Source organism: Lutra lutra, chromosome 3 (assembly GCF_902655055.1).
Source record: "Lutra lutra chromosome 3, mLutLut1.2, whole genome shotgun sequence".
In the NCBI taxonomy this organism is placed as follows: domain Eukaryota; kingdom Metazoa; phylum Chordata; class Mammalia; order Carnivora; family Mustelidae; genus Lutra; species Lutra lutra.
In genome coordinates, this window is record NC_062280.1 from 45,980,075 (window position 1) to 45,993,069 (window position 12,995).

General features: G+C 51.7%; 1 protein-coding gene across 8 annotated transcripts in view; it reads right to left on the reverse strand.

Moving 5' to 3' along the window:
- The window catches only part of HDAC4 (histone deacetylase 4), a 284,239-nt gene that overhangs the window by 84,191 nt on the left and 187,053 nt on the right, over positions 1 to 12,995 (reverse strand). For 7 of the 8 annotated variants that reach the window (XM_047721543.1, XM_047721544.1, XM_047721545.1 and 4 more), the window contains one exon: positions 3,200 to 3,320. In XM_047721543.1, coding sequence (XP_047577499.1) covers positions 3,200 to 3,320 — 121 coding nt within the window. The remainder of the gene's footprint in view (positions 1 to 3,199; positions 3,321 to 12,995) is intronic. The other variant, XM_047721540.1, reaches the window with a different exon arrangement.

Consider the following 12,995-nt stretch of genomic DNA (forward strand, 5'->3'; position numbering starts at 1 on the left):
GTTGTCTCCACCGACAGGACCCCATGCCATCCGCAGCCAAGCTTGGGGCCCCTAGCCCAGTTGCCAGCTGGCTCTGTTGCTAGATTCATCGTGCTGACTCCAGACTATCATTTACCTGTGTCCCCGAACAGGGGTCCGTGTCGCTTCTCTACCCGAGTATCCTGTCTCTGAGGCCCGCCGCCTCCTGTGCTCTCCCTCTGGTGGGTGTTCGGGCTGCTTCCGTTTTTTGGCAGCAACAAACGATGCAGCCGGGACCCCAAGAACATGCGTGTGTGCGGACAGAAGTTTTACCTCTGGGGCAGACCCTGGCAGGACAGCGTCTTGAGGGGAGGGGGGCACGTTCACTTTTATGAGAAACTGCTGGACCATTTGCCACCAGCTGCACCACTCCGCTCCCCCGGGCTGCACGCCACAGTCCACGGGCCCCACAACTTCACCGCTTGGCCAGCTAAACTCCAGGCACCCCATTGGGTGCGAGGTGGTGACACCCAATGGCTGAGATTTGCATTTCCCTGACAGCTAACCATCTTTTCATGGACTGGCTGGCTATCTGTAGGTCTTATTTTCTGAGGTATTAATTCAAATCTTTTGCTTGTATTTTTTTTCAGTGGATCACTTATCTTTTTATTATTGAGTGACAGGAACTCTTTATATATTTTGGATATAAACCCTGTGAGAAGTTACAGGAATTGTGAATATTTTTCCAGTCCATGGTTTGCCTTTTTATTTTCTTCATGGTGCCTTTGAAAGAGCAGTTTTTACTTGTCACAAAGTCCATCGCTGGAGTTTTTGGTTTATGCTCAATGACAGCAGTGTCCTAAGAACTCTACCTACCTCTGCCCCAGGCTGTGAAAACTTCTCCTATCTTTTCTTCTAGGAGTTTCAGCTTTTGTGTTTGGGTTTACATTTGGGCTAATAATCATTGCCGGTGAAGTGAAGCCAAGGTCAAAGTTCAGTTTTTCCTCCACAAAGACCCAGTTTTCTGACCGTGTTTTCTGCCTTCACACAGCAAGTGAACGCGACAGTCACTCCGCGATGTTGGGTTTAGAGTGACAGTGCAGGGCCGCTGCCAAATTCAGTGCAAACAAACCCATCCCCTGGCTGACTTCCCCACTCCAGCCCATGTGCCCCAAATCCCTCTAAGGGAGCTGAACCCAGGGCATGCAGGCCGCGTCCGGGTCAGGCCTGAGGAGCCCCTGCTCCCCAGCCAGCAGCTGCCTCAGTCCCTACTGGGACCCCCACAACCCAGGATGGAAAGCCACCTGCCCTCCCTCTCTCCCCCTTCCCTGCTTGGGACCTCCTCCCCAGAAGCTCCTCCCTCCATTCCAGACTCTCTCCGCAGTGCTCCCTTTCTGCCGGGACCCACCCTCCCCCACAGCCTCTGGGACTGGAGGTGACACACTCTCCTGTCACATGTGACCCATCACCATAGCCTCTGTTCCGGCCAGTGGTCTCCCGTCCCAGCCTCCTGCCCGCTCACAGGGAACCTGGCACCAACCTTCTACCATCCGACATGGTCAGCCCACAACTTCTGTAGGCTTCCGGTCCCCTGGCCCCTTGCCAGCCTTACATCCCAGTAGTGTCCTTGACTGACCCTCCCAGCCCGCCAGCCACTGCTGCTAAATGCTCCATCCCAACAGGTCCTAGGGCGCCTCTGCCCTCTTGGTGCCTTCACTGGCCTGTCCTCTCAGATCCCCCCAGTGCCTCCCAGTCTGAGTCCCCAAAGCCCACTCCTCTTTTTTCAGTGCAAACCCCACGGATACCATCTCACAGGCTACCCAAACTGCTTTCCTGGGGGTGTTGCCCAGTGGCCCCACCCCCAGGGGACAGTGCAGCTTTCCCACAGCAGCCCCGGTTGTCTGGGGGCCCAGACGTGGGGCCACCAGGTGCTGCTACTGGCGTTTCCAAAGAATCCTGCATGCGGTGGATGTGGGCGCGTTGCCTTGCTTGTGGCTTTCCACGGCCGCCGCTGCCTCTCCTTTGCGGTGGGAGTCGTGTCACTGGCTGACCTGCGTGCACGCCCACACGTGTGCAGACAGGCGTGAGCACAGCCTTCCAGACCTGGCGGCATGTTGTGGCGGCACACAGCATGAGGGCTGCTTTCTCTGCCTTGGAATAATATTCCTTTCCGGTTGTACTGATGACGGCGTCGTCTGCCAGGATATGTGGGACCATCCCAGGGGGACATGGTGGTGTTTGATTTAGTCAAATAGTTGCCCCTTTAAGAGCTTGAAGATAGGGGTGCCTGGGTGGCTCAGTGGGTTAAGCCGCTGCCTTCGGCTCAGGCCACGATCTCGGGGTCCTGGGATCGAGTCCCACATTGGGCTCTCTGCTCAGCAAGAAGCCTGCTTCCCTCTCTCTCTCTCTCTGCCTGCCTCTCCGTCTACTTGTGATCTCTCTCTGTCAAATAAATAAATAAAATCTTTAAAAAAAAAAAAAGAGCTTGAAGATAGATATGTTTTTCCCCAATACAATGAATGATAACCATATTTTGACTTATGAAAACTACCCTATGGGTTTTCTGTAAGAAATGAAATTACCCTCAAAGACAGCGAAAAACTGTATTTCAAAGCAAAGCCTGCAAAGCACCCTTGATCATGGTTTAAAGCCATGTACAACTGCCCCTCCATGCCCCTTTTGGCCTGGGCCATGGCCAGCCCCTTGCAGCGAGTTTATGCTCAGAGGACATCCCTGTGCACGTGGGCATCACTTCCGACCTTTCTGCAACGCCACACCAGTTTTCTTTAACTGTCAGCAGGAGGAAGGCTCCCTGGTGGCCTCTGTCCATTATGCCTGCTCTGGGAGAGGGTCCCTAGCACAGAAATAAAATATGCCACAGCTGCTGTGGGCTTACCCAGCAGTCAATAAAACACCGGGTCGAAATTCAGTAGGTGCATTCGGACAATTTAGAACCAGAGTTCCAGTTTAAGTGGCTCCTTTTGCGGCCAAAATATATGGTGAGAAGAGTCACGGCCAGGCACCGGCCCTGCACACGTCAGTCCGTTCACTGACAGATGGGCCCTCTCTGTCTGGAAGACCGCCCCTGCGCAACACCCGCCGGACTGCTCATTACCCCATGTTCGCGGCTGTGTGCAGAGCCTTCCTGTCCACACCTGCCCCCCGGCCTCGCTGGGTGAAGAACCGGGTGCCGCTCGGGCCACCGAGAGGAGGCTCGAAGCCTGCGCATGCCCCCACTTACCCGTACCAGTAGCGGGGGTCGCTGGAGATGCAGTGGTTCAGGTTCCGGTGGGCCAGAGCCTTCTTCTTATTGAGGACAAACTCCTGCAGCTTCATCTTCACCTCTGTGCTGGCCACCGCACCTGGCGCAGAAGGAAGCACAGATAGGTGACCCACTGGAGCCGTGGCCCGGGGAGTGGAGGGCGGCCACGGGGCTCCTTGCCTGACAGGGAGCGAAGGTGTGCCGACGGGCCCGGGGTTCTAACTCAGGATGTTGCTGATGCCGTGACGGCTTCTCAAAGGAAGGAAAAAGATGGGAGTTTTAATAAGAGGCCTTCTTCCCATGAAGATTTTACATAATTGCATCCCATCTAAAATGCAGAAGTCATCAGCATGAAGACTTACTATTACCTAACACAAAACCACCATGGGAAGTTTGATTCTATTATATAAAAGACCATTCTGAATTCGGTGCTGGCAGTGTGGTGGCTTCCTTCTCACTGGAGCAAAAACAGCAGACACTCAGAGCGCTTTTGTGCACACCCACCAGTGCCAGTGAGAGGGACGGAGTGTGCACCCTGGGCGGGCACACTGTGATGCTTGTGTACAAGGAAACCGAGCCGGCTTCGTTTCCACGCGTGTCAGAGGGAAGTTTCTGTTCCTTCCAGCTCATCGACTACTTACTTCGAGCATGTTTACCAGGCTTTACTAAAGTCAGAATCATGTGCTCCGTGGTTTTCTTGCGTGCTGGTTACTCACCCAAAGAGAAAACAGGCAACTTTGAGACACAGACCCACAAAGCAAAGTCCAGACCCACCGCTCTATCGTAAGACCTGTGCGTGTCTGATCCACGCTCCGACTCCACGGCACGCTCTGTGGCTCCGACTCCACAGCACGCCTGCACCCACCCCCTCCCTGTGAGCAGCATAATTCCTGCTGTGCAGAACGAACCAGGATTCTTCATGGTGGAAAGACACTTCAGAAGGTGAGCAAAGCACAGTTTACATTTTACAAACCCATTTCTGACTGGAAGGCATTTTTAGATTGTCCTTGTTATTGTCGTTCGAAACCACACTGCGGTGAATATGAGCAGACGTCGTCATATTGAGGATTTGCTTAGGAAAGACCACCAAAATCAACATATTTAACAAAAGGAACCTTATGGCCCTTGAAGCATCTTCTTCTTTTTTTTTTTTAAGATTTTTATTTATTTGACAGAGGGAGAGGGATCACAAGTAGGCAGAGAGGCAGGCAGAGAGAGAGGGAAGCAGACTCTCCGCTGAGCAGAGAGCCCGATGCGGGGCTCGATCCCAGGAGCCTGGGATCATGACCTGAGCTGAAGGCAGAGGCTTAACCCACTGAGCCACCCAGGCGCCCCTCGAAGCATCTTCTAATTGCTTTCCCAAATGCCTTCATACACAGACGATCATGTGCCACGAGCAGGCAGGCTCCCTGCATCTTCATGAGTACTCGGGATCACCCTATGTCTATGTCCATCAGTACTTGGGATCACCACGTGACCCCGCGTCTCTATCAGTACTCAGGATCACCCCACACTTCTGTCCATCCGTACTCAGGATCACCACGTGTCTCTGTCCATCAGTACTCGGGATCACCACGTGACTGCATGTCTCCATCAGTATTCAGGATCACCACCTGACCCCACACCTCCATCCATCAGTCCTCAGGACTACCACATGACTTTGTCTTCATTAGTACTGGCGACTGTCACTTGCTGCAAATGGGAAGGGCAGCTGGTATTTCACTGTGGTCCCTGATAACTCCCCGGGCAAGTAGTTATCTTTTGCTCTTGTGATGTATCTTTATGTCCTTGGAGTAATTTTTCTTGCAGGGTATTCTCATGGTACATTTGGGGGTGGCATGGTGGGTCTGTGTGTTTACCTTTTAAATGTTCACCCATTTGAGCTGTAGGTTTTACAGCAATAAATCTCTTGTGAGCCTCCTATGCTAGGCCTCGCACATTTAAAACTCCCATGAGCACTGTGAGCAGGTATCATCAGCCCCATGTGGTCCGGGGAGGCTCCCAGGCAGCAACCAGTGGCAGGGTCTAACCAAAGCAGCTGGATCCCTGACCCCAGCTCTCCCTTCTCCTCCATATTTGTGTGCAAGCCTCTGCTCTGGTCTCTTGTTTCCTTTCAAAACTTGGATGATTTCCTAATTTTGTGAGATAGCATGTGTGTGTGTGTGTGCACATATGTATATATGTGCAAATACATACATACGTACATGTGCTTGTCTATATATATACATACATATGTATGTGTACACACACACACACACACACACACACACATCTGCCCCCAGTTCCTGGCACCAGGCTCCTAAAACCCTTGCAAACTCCTGATCTAATGCGGTGGCTGGACTCTTGGGAGGGTTCTGGAAGGGGCTGGTCACCAGAAGAGCGAGCCATCATTAGAAGCTTAGACTTTTCAGCGCCATCGGAGACGGGTGAGGGGCTGGCAACGGACTTAACGGTTGGTCATGAGGAAGCCTCCATAAAGTCCCATAGGACGGGGTTCAGAGAGCTTTCCGTGTGCCAAGAACATGACACATACCAACAGCACGGGGAAAGAGACTCCAGCACTCAGGACCTGCCCAGACCTTACCCTCACGCACCACACCATTTGGCTGCCCAACTGCGTCCTTGGGCACACCCTTCAATGAAATAGTAAACCTATGTCAGAACTCCCCTGAGTTCTGTGAGCTGTTCTGACAAATTCAACGAGCCCAAGGAGGGGGCCATGGACACATCTGACCTGCAGCCTGGACTTCCAGCTGGACTTCCAGCTGGACTTCCAGACTCGTGGGTCTGATCCTCCAGGTAGACAGTGTCAGAACCGGCTACACAGCAGGACAGCCGGTGGTGGTCAAGCTCGGCAAGAGACCCCACATGGGCGGCCACAAGCACTGTCAGAAGGGAGGCTTTCCAGGTGTAAAAGTAAAGGACAAACACAGGAGGTAAGGACCAGGTTTCCCCCAAGAAAGGAAGGAAATACTGGGATTTGTCCTCATTTTAATATTCAAATGCTAGTTTATATGTAGTCTGCTCAGGTTTTCTCATTGCAATTTTTTCCATTTTCTGGAAGTGCTGAAATTGATCTTGCGTTCGCTGGTTTGGTAAATAATCAGTTTTATTTTATGCTTGGTCTTCCGGTGCTGGGTTTTCACTCACTGAGCTGCTTGCTATTGCTAGATTTTCACGTTTCTTTCTGATATACATGAAATGGGTTTTGGTGTGAGACTCTACAGGTATTTTGACAAACTGCTCATAAATTGTTAATATCATTAGAGAAACTGTCTTTGCTGCCACTGTTATCACACCCCCAGTACACGCTCTCACTCACAGACTTTTTGTCTAGCTGTAGGTGTGTCTGCCTTCTCGGAGGCAGTGCGCCCCTACAGTTCCATCACAGAGAGCCTTCTGTGGGTGGTGGGTGGTGGTCAGAAAGTATGGATCCCTGGGGACCAGGTCCTCCATAGCTGCGGTAGGGCTTGATTTTAGCTCATCCAAGGGAAACACAAAGAAAGTTCACTACACTGATTCCAAAGCACCTTCAGAAGCTCCCATCACGACATACCAGCTTTTGTCCCGGGCCTTCCCAGGGTCCGAGGAAATGACCCCATCGGCGCCCAAGAAGAGCAGCTTACTAGAGCTCTGTACACACCATGTGCGGGCCACTGGGCAGAGGGCACGCGGGAAGACGGACACGGCCAGGCCAAGCTATCGGTGACCAAAGGCACAAAGTCACTGATTCTGAGCATCGCGGCTCAGTGCCCTCCAAAGGTAGCCAGAGTCAGGCTGAACAATGATCCAGAACACACAGAGCCTGTTTCCAGTCTACAAGTGGGCTTGTCAGAAAATCGCACGAACACAGGGATCTGCGTAGAACGTGCCCAGACATGCAGTCACCTGGCATACCCCTAACCAAGCACCAGCACCAAGGACAGTTGAGGACATACGCCAAGGGTTACCTGTGTCAGGATACAGCGTGCCTTGCAATCAGGAGCAAGAGGTGATGCAGGGCACGGAAGGGCAGAGGGCACAGAGGGCCGTCTATGCATGGGAAATGCAAATCCACTGGTAATTCACAAGTGGACCCAGGTGACAAAAGAAACCACAGTGGAATGAGGAGCTCCGGATTTCTTTCCACCTCCCGGTGCTGCTGGCCTCACGGCGAAGTGATCAGACTGCCTGATGATGAGGAGAGGGTGCACGAGGGGGAAGACCCAGATGAAGGAAGAGAAGATGGCCTCTGGTCCTTCACAACTGTGGGTGCAGGAGACTGGACAAGGCAAAGCCGGGCAAGCGGCAGAGTGTCTCGGTAGGCGGAGGAAGGTCGTTCCTGAGAGTTTCCTAGCAAACCAAACCTGGGAAAACACCTGTCAATGTGGATCCACTTTCCCTCCATGAAAGGGACGCTTGTGAGGCCCCCGCGAGCACTCCAGGGACAGGCTGATCCCAACAACCATGTTTCAGGAGCCTCTGACCCTCCCTGCTTCAGCTGTATCCTTGGCTGGCATCAGGGCTCCAGAACTCAAGGAAGCACAAAGAACAGACCCTCCATTCCAGCTAAATCCCAGGAACAGGCAAGCACAGCACAACGTGGCAAGGAGCAGCTGCCTCCCCTGGAGGGGACACTGGCCCCCATCAGCCCTTGTCCCCTGAGCTGTCTGTCACCTGTGTCCTCACAGGAGGACATATGTCGCATGACTGACCTGTGGTCCCTCTACTCGCACAGCATGGGAGAAAGCACCTTATGGACTCTCTTGGATCCCATCAAGCCAAGCCCACCTCCCTGAATGCAGGAAGGTTCCTTCTGGCACAAACAGACAACAGGATGACCACGGAACTTCCCTGACGTGTCCGGCCAAGGCTACATTACAAGAGGGGGCAGATGGTGACCTGGTCACAAGGGTGGCCCCCTGCAGCACTCCCTGGACCCTCCTCCCAGGGGCAGTGGGCACCACCAGGGTACAGGTCCTCATACTTGCACACGGCTGTGGCCGCGGCCAATGGCAGTAACGCCGCGCACCGCAGAGGGACTGTCTGTCCTTCGTGCTTCACAGCAGAGGATATTCAAGGAACAGCCATTATCCTTCTAGCTGTTTATTCATCTCTCAGCAGATTCTGTTGCTTTCTGCTTTCTCATCGTCTATTATCTCCATGGATGTGGAAATCTTGGCGCTCTTATTAGAGAGATCTCAATTCTAACCCGACGCGCCTCACAGAACAGTTCTTCCGACACTTAGGAAATACTGAGTTAAAAAACAACTGTTTTCTCCTCTCCTTTTTTTTAAAGTTTGTATTTGAATCCCAGCTACTTTATATCATACTGTATTAGTTTCCGGTGCACAACACGGGGACTCCACACTTCCACGCATCAACCCTGGGCTCACCCAGATACTTCCACCTTAACACAGAGTTACAGAACTGATAAAACACATTCAGTACACAAATACCCAACAGCTCTAATTTTCACTTTTTAACAAGAATGAATTCATGCGGACTACCATTCATTCATTGGACAGGCTTTAAGTGCCAGATTCTGATCTGGTCGATGGGGACAGAGATGGAAACAGAAAAGACAAAGCCTCCTCCGCACATGGGGCAGGATGTAAGGGACAGGCCGGTGAGTACAGACCAGGCAGCATGGGGGGCCGAGGAGATGGCGTTGGGCACCGGCCCAGGACCTGGGGGCCCATAGGGAGGAGAAGGTGCTTCTAGACACCGTTTGTCATGATGGACTCATGTTTCTCCTGCCCCACGGGCCTCTGAGGAAGGCCCGACTTCACAAATGGGATAGAGAGTTACTTTCTGGATCAGGTGTTGGATCTTTCAACTCAAGTCCTTTGAGCCTTTTTTTTTTTTTTAATTATTTTTTAAACAAAGTGAACGAACAGGCTGGGCTTGTAAATAGCAACGAAGAGAAAGGTCGCTGCGCTCGCTCCAGGCCCCTTAGAGAACAAAGCCTGGCATTCTGTTGGATTGTCCCTTGGAATCTGTGTATCTGAGATCCATCAACGTAGTTAAGCTAAGTAAAACCTGGTTAGAGATCATGTGTTCGTGCTGAATGAGACGAAATGCCACGAATCCTAAGAATTCACTGTTCCTTAGAGCTCATAGCGTCAACTGGTATCAATAAGTAAAAGAGAGTTGGAGAATTATTTAAAATTAAAAATACTGTAAATGTTTACAAATGCAACAAAAACTGTAATTAAATATTCAATAGGAGATTCACTTAAAAAAATAAAAAAAACAAGAAACTTCACAGATGCCTTGCACTGCGTTTTCAAATGCTTACCAATGGGAGACGCCCCAGGCCATTTGCATTCCCCCACAAACGCCCTTTTAGCTGCTGCGAACAAGGCTCTCCTTCATGCTGTGGAGCCCGCCCGCGGCCCCGCTCACATAAGAGCCCCCGAGTGGCGTCCACCACAGCGGCCTGCCAGGCCTGTCTCCTCACAAGACCACACTCAGGGCTGCAAAGCCTACACGAGCGTGCCAAATACCCAAACCGTACACAGTTTATTATTAATAATAAAACCTGACCACCCAAATCCACAAACTGAAAACCACCAGGGTTGCTGCTAGTGACGAGCGTGGAGGGAAGCAGAAAACATTCCAACGCTTGGGCTGGGGTGGGGAGGATGTTCAGTAGGTGGGGAAGAAATTGTTTTTGACGTGTAAACAGATCTAAAATGTTTTCTGAAGTCAAATCTTTTCACATTTTGTGAGGCTTAAGATGTTATTTTTATTGGAAGATTCTGGTAAACTACGAGGAACTAATTTAGCCTGAGCTGCTTTTTAGCAATCTGGAAACCTGGTTATTTGTAGGTTAGTTGTGGCACACATCAACTAGCTCATACTTAGAGTTTTAACTCCCATCCTTTGATAAACAACGACTTCCCTCCTCCAAAGGAAAACACATTGATTACGATACAGAAACAAGGCTCAAGCAAAGCACAGGAGGATGGAAAGGGGGCAGGACCCCCTTTCGGGGTATATGTAGCCCCGCTGTGCACAACTGTGGCTTTGGCCCCCCAAGCAGAAGCCCCTCTCACAGGGCTCAGAAAAGGGCTGGGTGCTGTCATTTAGGGGGGTGGGCTCCCAGAACACGTGGCTGTCCCCAGTGACAGGCCACGGAGCCCTTTTGGTAGTCAGATTCCTAACACTGAGCAATAGGAACTCACCTGGATGCCCGGTTCTCAATCCTGGCTGCACACCAGAATGATCCAAGGAATTCTAGAAATAACAATGTTGAAGCCCACCCTCCACTCCAGACCAGCGGCCTCAGGACCTCTGGGGGATTTCCCGACACCATGTGCCACCCCTCACAGGTGGTCAGCACCCCAGGAACACCTTGGCTAGGAAGGTCTCTTCACACAAAGGAGTCTATACACACAATACACGCAGTGGTTGACCAGCACAGGGTTGTGGAGGGAAGAGAGTGTCATCTAGCCAGCGGGCTCAGGGGTGAGGGCGATGGGCGTGACCACCCCGCCTGTCCCATCAGCTCACCGCAGATACAAGTCTGCACTCAAAGACCAATTGTGTCTGTTGCCAACACAAATCTGCAATTTAGTTTCCCCTGATGGGCTTTCATCCTCGTGCCTGGAATCTTGACTATGGGCCATCACAGCCTGGAAGTCACCATCTCACCCAACTGGTGCGATAGAACGAGGCACACCAATCAGATCTAGTAATTACTTTCAAACACTGGTACAAAAATTAGATCTCATGCAGAATAAAAACTCTCCTGATGTGCTTCTTACGTGGAAAACTCTACCAGCCCATTAAAGTGAAAACACATTTAAAGTATATTATTTCAAGAGTAAAATACACTGCAGTAACTAATGATCACGAAAGATTACTTCTATGTATAAAACCAATTACTAAATACATACAAATATTTCAGAGCCACAAACTGAACATGAACAAAATACAATGACTGCACAGGTGAAGAAAGAACCCAGCCTTTCCGAAAGGGAACAGGTATGCAAATGTACACAAGCCTGCAGGCATGGCGGCACAGACGGGCCGGGTCCTGACTCTGGTCTAGACCAGACCGAGGGGCCAGGCCTCACCGGGAGCAGAAGCCCACGTGCTACACGGGGGCCATGAAGCAGAGGAAATGCAGCAGCGAGGCAGAAGGCATGTGTGACACAGAACACCAACAGAGGGCTCGGGGCCAGGACATGAACAGAACCATCCAAGTCAAGAAAAAGGGTGACAACCCACCACAAAAATGAGAGAGAGGCTTGAACAGGCAAGCACTTGACATGAGACACGAAAATGTGCCGAGCCTCGCTGGTAACCAGACCGAACTCTGAGGGGTTGCCAGCAGCAAGCGTGAGCAGGAACACAGGCTGTGGGCACTGCCCTGCATGGCTGGGATGGTGCTTCAGAAATGGCTGGGCCTCACATATGAGAGGCGGGCACACACATTCCCTAAAGTGTGAAGCTTGAGCCACTTCACACCTGCTCGTCCACACCAGGGGACGTGTCCAAGAACATGTGTCCCAGGATCACCCGTCACAGCTCTGGTTAGCAAACGCCCAAATACCTACCGACCACAGGACGGACAAACACAGTGCTGTGCCCGTGAGTGAGGCAGCAGGCAGCTACCCACAGCAGTGAGCTCTTGCTACATAGGACACCAAGGACACACTGCACAAGGGGCTGCTGAGTGAGAGAAGCCAAACACAAAGAGCCACGTGTTAACGAGTCCATTTCTAGAAACCTCAGAAGCAGGCCAAAGTGTCTTTAGTGTGGGGTGCCAGGGAGGGGTTCCTTTGGGAAGGAGGGGAAGAGCAGGGTCTGGAGGGCCCAGACACCACTCCTGTCCTGGTCTGGGGGCTCTACTGGGGGGTGAGCTTATGAACAGTTCCCTATGTATTGGAGGCTGTGCCCTTTTCTGTGTGTGTATCATACACAGTACAAAAGATTCTTAAATAATTTCAAAGAACAGTCTTGACAAGAATGCTTTAATACGTTGCATGCTGTCATGTGCATGTGGATTAAAATCCGAGCAGAAATCTAAAGTCTAAAATCTATACAACAGGTTGTTAAGATGGTTTTTCTTACTTAAGACGGCTAACCGTTTTAAGTAGCTGAGGTTAATGGAGATCTGAGGTTCGTGTGTGTTACTGAAATATGCAAATACCACTATTTTTGCTCACAGGTGCTGGAAGTCCATCACCTGAACGTCCCCACGTCAGAACCCGACGCAGGAGAGAAGCGCACGTCTTAGCTCATGTTCAGTGTCACCAGGGATCAAATGAGTTCCGCTGAGCACCAAAGTCTCAGGCAGAAATGAACCGAGCCCAGCAATGTGACACCCACTCTCACTGCTGTCTAGGTCCTGGGTGTGTCACTGGAAACAAGCTGCCGAAGACAGAGGCACAGACGTGCGTGGGAGACAACTGCCTTCGGCCTCAGCCTGCGCGGATGCGGCCCGTGTGCAGGACACGCCAGGCCTCACAAACACTGGTCCTTGCTGAGCCCACTGGGGGTACCACGTGGCCGGGGACTGTGGCTCCTCCCCCAGGGACACAGGAAGCCGCCCCCCATCACCTTCCACAGGGCGAACAACATACAGAATCATCTCCTTTCCTGGAAAATGACAGATCCTACTGGTCTTCAGATATACAAACACTGCCACTAGAAAAAGCAAACGTTAGGGTCAAGAGGGCCAATGTGAAAGCAGGCAGTTGGCCACTGCGTCCCCACTCGGCCCCCAGGCCACCCCACGAGCGAGGCCTGCTTCTACGGGGCTCACAGGGTGCTCACAAGAGGA